This window comes from Emydura macquarii, unplaced genomic scaffold (assembly GCF_026122565.2).
Source record: "Emydura macquarii macquarii isolate MOO-44397 ecotype Brisbane River unplaced genomic scaffold, CSIRO-AGI_Emac_v2 contig_3603, whole genome shotgun sequence".
Taxonomy (NCBI): domain Eukaryota; kingdom Metazoa; phylum Chordata; order Testudines; family Chelidae; genus Emydura; species Emydura macquarii.
The window spans coordinates 1344440-1356181 of record NW_027133740.1 but is presented as its reverse complement, the minus strand read 5'-3'; the positions used below and the strand labels follow the sequence as shown (position 1 = coordinate 1356181).

The window sequence follows — 11742 nt, the reverse complement described above, 5'->3', positions numbered from 1 at the left end:
GCATCACTATATGCTGCAGAGGAAGAGGAATAACAGTGTTTAAAGTCAGTTGTATATAATGGGTGTAGGTGTCAGGGAGAGGGGAGATGAGTTGTGGTTATTAACTGCTGCATTAGGTCAGCGCAAGCCAGGATAGGAAGGAGAGTGAGTGCGTATGTCAGGAGGAGGAGGGAGGGAGTGGTTCAGAGCCTGGAAGCAGCAAATCTCCTTTTTGCCCTTGGTGTGTTATGGCTAAGGAATAAAGGAAATACAGTAAGAGAACGATTCCTGCTACCACGTTATTGCATAGGAATCTGCAGAGATTCCGGCTACAAACACGTGCTCAGAACTGCCACAGAAGAGAAGTTTTTCCTGACCACAGAGAGCATTGGATGTGCCTTCAGAAGGGTAATACACACTGCCCTATACTCAGGACACTCATTGAAGTTTTAGTGAAGGGAAAACCAGAATGTACAAATACAAAAGATGGGGAACCTTATTCCTTCTGAGAGAATCAAGAAGCCAGTTCGGTATAGTCCTTGGGCTGACGATAAAACAAATAAAACAGTAACAGTCTAGATAAAGCCTGCATTGTATTGCACCGATGTGCAAGAAATGAGTGGGTGTGACCAGGGCATATGGAATTTTCCCCCATCCTCCCCCAAAAGCAGCAGGACAAAATCTCTCTGTAGGGGATAGTAAGAGAGAGGCTGTGCTGGTGCATTCTCTAGTGCACCATGTCACCAATGACAGGTGTTAGTTGTGTTGCTCAATGCTGTACTGGAAGGTGCTCAGATACTATGGCGATGAGCAAAGTATAGAATGAAATAGACATGTGGTCCGCAAATCCATCTGGTTAGCATGTATACTTCAGAAGAGCATCAGTGTGTGTCCAGCATGTTCCCCCAGACCTGTGGAATCTCAGCCTGGCTGATCGGATTGCTACAGTAAAATACACACTAGTCACTTTCCCTGATCATTCGTCACTGCACTAGCCAAGGTATAATTTGGCCCTTACATGTTTGAGAGAGGCACAGAGAGACCTTGTCTACTAACACAACAGTAAATGGCAAGCACCATCCTGCTACGGTAGCGTGGGACTGCATGCAGGTAGCATTTACTTTAAACTGAGATCCTCTCACATCCAGGCACTTACACAGCACATCATGATCTCCTACCAGGAGAGCGAGCGCCATCAAGTGTGTCTGTTCCTGAACTGCAGATGCTTCCAGCATGTGGCATTACTGCAGAGCAGCCTGCAGCAAATGTCAGATGTATTAGACCACTCAAGGCCTTGAGTTTTTATTTATTTAATTAGGGAACAGGAGAACGCCTGACCATCTTATGGTTACATTATGTGCATTCTGCTAAATAGCCCGTCTCTTTGTTTTTGTAAATGAACACTGATGTTGCCATGCCCCGAGTGAGTTAGGTGCTTTAAACATATATTAAAGACAGGCACAAACATGCCTCAGAGAACCTAAGAGCTAAAATAGACAAAGGATGGGCAGGAAAGCAGAAGATCTCACTTCCAATTTTCCCCCAAGTCCTTTCTGTGTGTGGGTTAAGAACTGTGTTGGCCTGATTTTCAGAAGTGCTGAGCACCCACATATCCCACGGACATCAATGTGAGCTGCAGCTGCTCAGCGCCTTTGAAAATGGGACCCGGTGTATCACCCCATGAAGCAGGTTACTGAGCAATTACGAGAGGCAATGCAGATAATAAATACAGGTGGAAAGAAGGCGAAGAGGCATTCATGCTTAACGTTTTATTTGTGGAGCACCTTTGGTTGTTTTTCTTATCATGAGGTTATGGGTTTTAGAGCAGCATCACCTCTGCAGATAGAGAGCACGGCTCTGACAGTGTGTGGCCACCTCCTCTTCGGAGCAGATTATTGTGAGCTTTCCATCGCTTTCATATATCAGGGTGAAACCCACTGGAGCGTAGGGATTCGAGTGCTCTCAGACACTTGTACTTGGCAGTGTGCTCTGCATGTGGGTGATCCCACCAGCTAATTCTTTCATCAGCTGGCTAACTACTGTGCCTCACCCTACACTTGGAAATGTCGGATCCTCCCGGGACATACAGGGAATTTTTGAGGAGTTGGATCTATAGGGGGATGGGAGATGGCTGGGTCAAGAACAGCCCCCACATCTCTTTTGACCACGGGATTTGGTGACTGCAGACCAACAGGAATTTCTGCGGAGCTGGACTGTGACTTATCATGGACTGAGCCGTGGTGGAAATGCCTGAGATCATGGTGCTTGACGCCTAGTGCCAGGGTGGGAAGCTGTCCTCCCAAGTGATCATGAATCAGGTGACGGTGGGTCACTCCAGGCTGGAAAAGAAAGTCATCTGTCATGTTAGTGTGCTCTGGGACTTGGAGTTTATCATATATGGGTACTTTGGTTTTAACTAGAGATGGATCCAAAAGCAAAGCCCCAGATCCAAAACATCCCTGAATTTTAGAAGACTTTGGCTACAGATGTGAACGAAGATACAGGTCCTGCTATTGTGCATTCTTTAATAACCAGAAGCTCTGTGGGATCTATTTGCAATTGCACCAGAGTAAACCGTGAGCAATTCCTATGAAGTCAATGAAATACTCAGATCCAGATGCTGCCCTATCAGCACCTTACCTTTTCCCCCCATAAAACTTCCACCATTGCTACCATTAGTACAGCTCTACCAGTGGTATCAATGACGGGAACGCTAGAGCAGAGACCAGCATTTTGACCACCCTGTCATCTAACCCTGCTCAGAGAAACATGGTGGCTAAAACACAAGCAGATGCCTGAGCCCCGGTCTACATGGGCATTCCCACTATTTCTATCACCAGTGGAACTGCACCTGTGGTAGCAGTAATGGTAAATTTTAAGCAAAAATGTCTAATATAGATTAATTCAATCAAATCTAGAAACTGTTAGCAAAAACACCCCAGCTGATCTCATCTCCTGAGGTGGTTCCAAGCATAGGTATCAGTCTCATGGCCCTTTTAATGTCAAATATGGCTTATTGCTAGTCATCCCTCAACCCTAGTTGAACACAATTTGTCCATGGTATGGACATGACCAAAGAGTGTTTAACAACTGATTCAGAAAGTGTGATAGACACCTGTTAGAATAAGGGACTGATCATGCTTTCTAACAACGGACCTTGAGCGCAGGTTGGCCCAGTTTGCACAGAACTATGACCACGTTCAGCCACGGTTGAGGAACCAAAGTGGTACTATGTCTGATGTCAGGTGGCAAAAGTGGCTCAATTTCCGGCACAGAACACCTTAAGGCAGCCAGGAAGCAATTCATACCAGACTTTATAAATTAAAGTTAACCCCTTGAGTTGCACCTAGAAACTAGTGCCAACTATGGAGAAAGAGCTAACTCTGAGACAGGTGCTTCAAATGGTTCTAAACTTGTGGAAATATTCTGAAAATAAAGCAGATATTTAGACTTGGTACCTGATGTTCATAAATAGCGCAGGACACTCTGACGTTATCTTTGCTGGTAACTGCTGCCTCGCAGAAGCCGAATTGCTGTCAAAATTAGAAGACGATTAGTTAAAGAAGCCGTAGTTATAAAGTGGAGGATAGTTGCATTACAGTACCTAAGGGATAGTACAGTCTACAAAAAACCCCAAGCACCTAAACATTGTGTACATATTTAGACTGTAAAATGCTTCCTTTTGAGGCCAGTTCTGCTCCCACTGAAGTCAATGGCAAAATTATCTTTAAATGTACAGTTAGCAAGTATGTGGTAGCTCCCTGTTAACGCTCTTCCAGTGCGATGCCCCTTTGTCCATGTGTGTATGCAAGGAGGCTTGCATGGTCAGCCAGCTAAGAGACCAACAGTCTGTAAAACTGCATGGGATTTAATCTATATAGATCAAAAAGATGAAGAGTTGAATAGATACAGGATTTGATCCTAAGGTTCTAAGGAGTTTAGGTATCAAAACAAAGTGCACTAAGCACTTAAGGGTAAGGGCTGTTCTTTTGTCATACAGTGCCTAGCACAACAGGGTTGGGGCCTCTAGGCGCTATTGAAGTACAAATAATACATGATAACATGCACCATGTTTAATAAAATGTTCTGTGTGAATGATTCCCCTTGCCTCATCCTTTTAAAACGGTCTCCACTAGGGTATGCCAAAATATAACTCCTGTATGATAAAGGGGAAAAAAGATGTGAGGTGATCTTGGAAATCATGTCACAGACGGAATACGCCCCTTGCACCCTATCTTCATATAGGGTCTAATCCTGTACAGGATCAGGCCCAGTATAGCCTGGCTCATCTCTAACTCTGAACTGGATTGCTCTGGATTAACGTCTCAGCATACTTACAGTTAGATCTTCAGGCAGCGGCTGACAGTCATCCACATGATCCTGGGCATCTTTGGTTGAGCAGTTAGTGACAACAACGGCAAACTCGACAGAGACAGAGTCTGGGAGATGCTGATAAAACATTAATACTGTTAAAATGTCTTTGCAGCATGAAGCTACAGAACTACCAAGAAAATATAGAGGGGTGAATTTTCTAAGTCCAGGTAGGTTTTAGCATGGTCTCTCCCTCTAAAGTCTGTGCGAATCACATGGCTAGATGCCACAGAACTCTTGGGAAATTAACACCATGTTTAGTGGAAACCAGACTTGTTTGCAAACACAAGCAAATGAGCGTAGCATAAAAACCGCAGGAGGGATGTTCTGTTTTGTAAGATACCAAGGATCATAATTTCAACGGTTACCTGAATTTGAGCTCGTCCAATTTCAAGGAGTCTAAGGTAGGCACCATCATGTTCTTTGTTATGCTTGGCGAGTGCAAGGTCAACAGCATTTATCACCCGAGTGTCATTTAAAAGTGCCAATATTGGACAGTCGGCGCAGATTTCAGTAACATCTTCAGCTGAGTCTGTAGACAAAACAGAACAGATTATGTTTTGACAAAATGACAGATACCAGAATGCATTATAGATCTGTTCAGTGGGATACAGTATTATTTTTTATACCCTGTTCCACACTGCAGTTGGTGGTGGTGTGTTATGGGAAAGAATCACTAAATTCTAGCCCAGAGATGGCAGCCTTTCGCAGATGGTGGCTGTGCTTTTGCATGCCAGCTTTTTAAGTCTTTATTAAAGAAAATTTCCCCTGATCATCAGCAGCTTCGTTTCAAGGTTTTTATTCAGTTTTAATCCATCCTTACTGAGATAAATTACCAGGGACACCCATGAAAGTTTGCCTAAGTGCAAATTAAATGGGCTTCAGGATCTAGCCCATTATTGATGAAAGAATGTGAGAAATTAAAGGAGTTTCTAAATTACTGGAATTCTGGTTGTGTGTTTGTGTGTGTTTCTCCTTCACTAAAAGGAGTGCATGTCTCATGAAATTTGCCAGGTAGGGAGAATGAGTGGATGGGAAAAAAGGTACTAGATACTGTCCATCACAACAGCTGTCCAGGTCCATTGAATTCATTGGGGTTGCACAGGCCTACATGAGGGCAGAATTTGCCCAAGAATATCCCACAAAAGTGGTGTTCAGGTGGTGGGTTGCAACCCAGGAATGGGTCCCTGTGGGGCACCAGCTAGATGGTACACCATTGGCTGAGAAAGCAACACAATCTCTAGGTAACTGGAACCATCATGGAGAACTTAGGCAGTGGGACAAGGAACAACTTGCTTTCCCACTCTACTCCCCTTCCTGCTGCTGCCGTTCTGGTTGCTACTTCTGACCCTGCTCTGTTCCTTATGGCCTGACACCCTGTTCCAGATCAGCTTCTTAGTCCTTCTCTCCCCCTCACATAACACTCAGTTCTAATATAGGGGAGCAGCACTTTAGGTGCTCCGTGGAGCAATGCTACTCCTCATTTCTGAAAATCAGGCCCAAGATGCCTTGAGACGAACACCCCACAATGGAGATTTTTCAATGGCCCCTTTTGAACATTTTGAGCTTAGAGAATGAGCTGCGCCTTGCGAAGTGCCATGAAGGTCAACAAACTCAGGCCACGTCATACTAAGGAGGAAGCAAATTCCAGAGGCGTGAGTTGGAATGCCAGACTGTCTGCCACCTCAAGTTCAAACTTGGGATCTGTTCCCAAGACGGCCCTAGCACATCTCAACACTCAGGATGAACATGAGTAAAGAGAGAGGGATAAATTCATAGGCTAATGACCTCGTCCACGTATCCCATGCTATGATCAACATGGCCATAGGGGTTGCAGTGTTGTTGTAGCTGTGTTGGTCCCAGGATATTAGAAAGACAAGGTGAGGGAGGTAATATATTTTATTGGACCAACTTCTGTTGGTGAGAGAGATGCTTTCAAGCTTACATGGGACCTGAAGAAGAACTCCATTTAGGCGCAGAAGCTTGTCTCTCACCAGCAGAAGTTGGTCCAATATAGCATATTACTTCACCCACCTTGATCATAGGGCATCAGTTCAATGAGCAGTGCCTATCTCCTGAGGTCAGCCCCATTGTACAGATGGGGAACTGAGGTACAGAGAGGGTCAGTGACTTGCCCAAAGTCCCACAGGAAGATCATGGCAGAACAGGGACTTGAATGTGGGTCTTCCACATCCCAAGGCAGTGCCCCAACCACTGGGCCATCCTTCCTTGCTAGTGGATTTAAGCCAGGGGAAAAAGGACTTCTAAGATAGCCAATTCTTCCATCTCAGAATACTTTGCAATACTTTAGAATCAGAAGGACTAGAGAACCAAATACCCCCAAAATTTATTCTGATAGCATTCCTGCTTTCCCATCACCATCCCTAAGCATAAACCCTGACAAAGAACAAAGCCTTTACCTGGAGTTGAGTGACATTTGGAACTTAATACAGACAATTTTCCATCCAACTTGAGCAATTTAACCTCACAGTCGCCTTCAACAACCTGGAAGTACAAACGCGAAGGGTTACATCATCCACATCAGTAGCAGCTTCTCAAAAAGGAAGCAGGATTAGAAGAAGACAGATATTTTATTAGTGAGTGTAGGGGAATGAAGCTTGGCACAGAGTTTTCCTGGCAAATCCAGTCTGATTCCTGGAGAGCCTGCCAAACCATTCGCAGGATGTGTGCTTTATAAAAGGCAGAGGTAGACCCAAGCTACAAATATCTAGATGTCAGAATTCTTGGTAGTTCAGAGGTCTCCAGGTCCAGGAGTTTAGTTCAAGCCTATCTCTAATACAAGGGTTCCAAGAAAGCGAACAATTTTAGCACACCTATTTGTAAATAAAGGCTTCTTGCAGTGCAACCACTAATGCTCCCATAAACCATTTGCTGGTCAATGGCATAGTGGCAACATAATGTGATGCCTGAGTACGTAGTGTATGTGACCCATGAGCAGAGGGGATATCAAAAAGTAAAGTAGGGTTCACTGGACAAGTGTAACAATTAGCGATGGCCCTGAGATGGACTACGGGGTCTGAACCCTGCTGAACATAGGGAGAGTTTGAATTCAGACCCCACCCTGAACTGTGTTGCTTGGGCCTGTCTCTATAAACAACAGACTAAATCCTGAAATTCTGGCTGTTTTCCACTCAGCCTTCACTCCGGCATAACTCCCATTGACTTGTATGAGAGTTTTGGCTCAGAAAGGTTTTCAGTTTTGGCCTAACAGTCAGAAGAGGTGAAATTCACCCCATGCAGAGGGTCACTTAAGGTCCAGAAAAGCTTTACTTAAGGGCTTGAGATTAGCTCTGATCTCACCATGGGTGTCCAGCCTCTGGTGTACCTGCACCAGTACAAGCCCCAGATGAGCCAAGGAAAGCTGTGCTTTGCACTCGTGAAGCTTACCTTAGTAGCAAGTGAGGGTGAGCTCAAAGGGTGCAAATCACAGTTTTCCTTGACTGCAACTTGGGTTTGACTCATGGCTGAATCCTTTCAGGATGTGCACAGGCCTTACGTGGAAAGTGTCACCCAGGGTGGATTGGTATTTTGTCAAAACTACTCTAGTGCCCTCCCCTCTTGTTGAAAGGTGGGATAACAAGACCAGAAGGAAATCCAGGAGATAATCTGGGCAGGGAGGGAGCTATAGGGAGTGAGGAAGGGTGAGAAGGTGGCCTCAGCCATGGGTAATTGCTCATATGTGAGTGGCCGGGAGAAAGAAAGGGCACTGCAGTTTTAAGCAATGTTTGCATGCAGTCCTTCATGGTTCTCTACCAGTGTTTCAACACACTGAACTCTTTGGCCTGGAACATGTGGTGGTGGAAACCATGCCAGAAACAACAGTAGCACTGACTCCCTGACCTGTGCAAACAAAGATCCTTTCCTGGGAACTATGTTATAATTTAACCACCTCCCTCCACACACCTGGACACTCCCACAGTTATAACAGGGGAGGGGGGAGGCGTGGAAAGCTCTTCAAGGTAGGGTGCAAGAAACATTTGTGTTGTGTTCACAGGTTTAACCGTATGTGGATGGGGCAAAGTGTGTTTCCTTAGGGTATCTCTACACAGTAGATGGGAACAAGCCTCCCAGCCCAGCTAGACAGACTCACACTAGCAGAGTTTAAGCTGTCACACTAAAAATAGCAATATGTGTGTTCTGGCTCAGGCTGCAGTTTGGGTTCGGAAGCCTTGGGGATCTGGTGGACTTGAAAGCCTGAGCCGGAGCATCCGCATTGCTCCTTTTAGCACACTTGCTTGAGCCCTGCTAGAACGAGTCGGCCTGTCCAAGCTGGGAGTGAGATACGCCCTAGGAGACGGATGTAGAAAGAATATATTGGAGGAACTTAACCAAAGATACACAGAATGGGCTGCTTGGACGGTTACAGTGTGCTACAAGGCCAGCAACTGCTTTTGGGAAGTCAACTAGAGATTTGCCCGTTCATACAGTAAGAAAGCCAGCTTTCCTTCACTCTGTATCAGTGTTCATGGATATATGTAAATATCTTTCTTAAGGCTCTAATTTTGCACAAGCTCACTTAGGGCACAGATCTCCTATCTGATATGCATACCAATGGTCGACTTTGTTATTCTGCCCTGTTTTTTTCTGTTGTATGTGGCATTTGCCATTGATTTCTCCCTTTGTTTAGAGGAAGGATGACCTTTTGCCTCAAGCACAGCTCTGGAGGGCAGAAGAGCTGGCTTCTATTCCTGGTTCTGCCACAGAGCTATTGTGGGGCATTCAGCATGGCACTTTATTTCTTGTGCCTCAGTTTCCCATACCTGTAAAATGAGGATAATATTAATCTATTTCACAAAGGTGTTGGAAAGTTTAACTGATTAGTATTTGTGCAGTGCATTGATCTTCTTGAATGAAAGCCATTAGACAAAGGTAAAATGGTAAGTATTATTATTATTATCTATGCATGTAAGGAAAGCAGAATATCAGCCTGGAGCTTTATGAGGCTGATCTCAAAGGAGATTTTTACCCTGGAAAAAGAGAAAAATGGTAGGCTGGGATACCCAGTGACAGCTCACCTTGTCCTGCTATAACCAACACATACAATGTGCTGTACATTCACATTTACCCAGAGAGCTAATGATGATTTCAGACACTTACGTGTTCTGTCAGTGGTCTTACGGTACAATTTTCGATGGGTAGGGGATTCACGATGTGGCACATAGTCTCTAATAAGTCAAGTTCGAGCATAAATATCTCTCCAAAAGGCCTCTGGAAGGAAAATAAAAGATTTTTGCTAATTACTTCCCAAAACATCACCAGATTTCTCCCGTCAAGCTAAATTCTGGTCCTCGTTCCTGATTTCAGTTGAATAATTCTAGGTTTTCACTAGGGTAGCTGAGATCAGGAACTGCCCTGTAGTGTTGAACTCTGTAAGAAAGATGGGCCAGATTTTTAGCTGGAGTGCATAAACATCGCTACATAGATATCAGCGGAGCCATATGGATTTACACCAGCTCAGGAATAAATGTCTGAAGTGTCCAATCTGAATTTAGTGGGTTGTAAGAAGAAGAAACCAGAAACCAAACCCAGATCTCCTGAGTCATTAAGTTTCGTACTGTCTGACAGTCCTTTAAAAGTGATGGGCAGCTTTGCTGGCACAAAAACTGCAGTTGAGCAATTCCCTAGTGTTATGGCAAGGAATCAGGAACGGTTTAAATGCTACTGGCCCCACTCAGGTGAAAGAACCGATTGTCAGCTGGTGAGTATTGAGCTAGTTCCACTAACCTCAATGGAAATATGCTGAATTACTGAGGTTGAGCATTGGCTCAAATGCCTCTATTGCCTAAGGACTGCAGGGCCCTTTTCAACTACACTTACAGCTTTTCAGCTATAGCATTAGTCATCTGAGCACAACACTAGGCCTCAGAGACACCTGAGTGCTAAGCTTGGCTCTGTCGCTGACTCTGTCTGTGTCACTGACTCTGTCTGTGACGTTATTCTTTCCTCACTTATTCAAGTGTAAACCAAGAGTAATTCTGCTACAGCCAATGGAGTTATACTGGTGTAAAACTAGTACGAGTGAGAGGAGAATTAGGCCCTGCCTGCCCAGCGAATTATTGTGTGGCAAGCCAGGATGTGCATCTACAGAGCACCAGCTTGCTGCACAGTAACGTCCTGTGTGGACACTGCTAGAGTGATGTAAAATGGCCTTCGTGTAAATGCAAATTCAGGCCACATTTGCCTCCATCTGTACAGTGGGGATACTGGGTCAAATTTAGACCTGGTGTAACACCATTAATGTCAGTGGAACTGCACTAGGAACAAATTTAATCAAATAATATTTACTTACCTCATAAGGGTAATCTTTGCAATTTGGATGCTCAGATTCACTGGTAGGCACATAAATGAGCATTTTATGTGTCTAACTGCCAATCTGCCCTAATAAGGAGATCGCATTTGTAAATTAGGCCCATCGTATTATTATATTAATATCACTCAACACCTCTCGCTTTTTAAGAGACACGTTTCATCCTAAAGATAATGGGCCCGATTGTTGTCTAGTGTAAATCAGTGTCACTCCACTGATGTCAATGAGGCCAGGCTGATTTACACCAGCTGAGGTCCTCACTCTACATTTATCTCATCAATCATTTCTAAGCATTTTGTGTCTCAAGCATTTGACTTCCCAGACAACCTCACTGCAATTTTTCTTTTTTTTATGTAGCACTTACCCTGGGCAACACCTTGATCTTCTCAATGCTGTTCAGCGCGTACTTGTATCCATGAGGATGATGGGCATTGATGTAGTTAAGAGCTACTGCAGCCGCCTCTTCAGACTCTGGGTCATCACAGTCAATGACCCGTAGATTCAAGGGACCGTGGGGCCTGATCCTTACGGCTTTGTAGCTTAGAAGCTGAACAAGCAATAGTAAAGCTACGAACACCTTCATGGCCTAGTGAGAAAATCTGATCCCTGTCAGTATAATAGAACTGGGAACAATGTTCTAATGGCAAGATAGAAGGAGCTAGAGGAGACTCATTTATATAATATACCACAACGAAAATTTGCATAAGCATAGCACTGATGTTTGTCCCAGTTCCAAGAAGCTACTGCAAACAATGAAAAAAAAAGGTAAATACATTAGAACATCAACCTGCCTGATGAATATTAGCCAAAGTAAATTTTATCAGGTAGGACATTGCAAAATCTGCTAAAAAGAAGACAGCATCAGCAAAATGTAAGACAGTTTTAGGAACTCTGTTGACAGTCATGTGCAGTGCAGTGCATGTGAGAGGGAAACAAGTCCTACTGCTGACTTGAGTTGCAGAAGAATTCAGAAGGATTGTACGTGGGCCCAAAGCCACTGAAATCCTGAGGTGTGGGGCACACTCATCCTGGTGTAAATCAGGAGACGGTCCAACAAGATCAAT

At 44.4% G+C, this 11742-nt stretch overlaps 1 protein-coding gene across 1 annotated transcript; it reads right to left on the bottom strand.

Annotated features, from left to right (window-relative positions):
• Positions 1-1733: 1733 nt before the first annotated feature.
• Positions 1734-11329, bottom strand: AHSG (alpha 2-HS glycoprotein). Its single transcript, XM_067536572.1, has 7 exons — positions 11043-11329; positions 9469-9579; positions 6771-6855; positions 4719-4882; positions 4318-4428; positions 3438-3512; positions 1734-2318 (listed from the first exon to the last, which is right to left on the bottom strand). Exons 1-7 carry the CDS (start codon positions 11259-11261, stop codon positions 2031-2033), a joined length of 1053 nt encoding a protein of 350 aa, XP_067392673.1. The 5' UTR covers positions 11262-11329; the 3' UTR covers positions 1734-2030.
• Between the last annotated feature and the right edge of the window lie 413 nt (positions 11330-11742).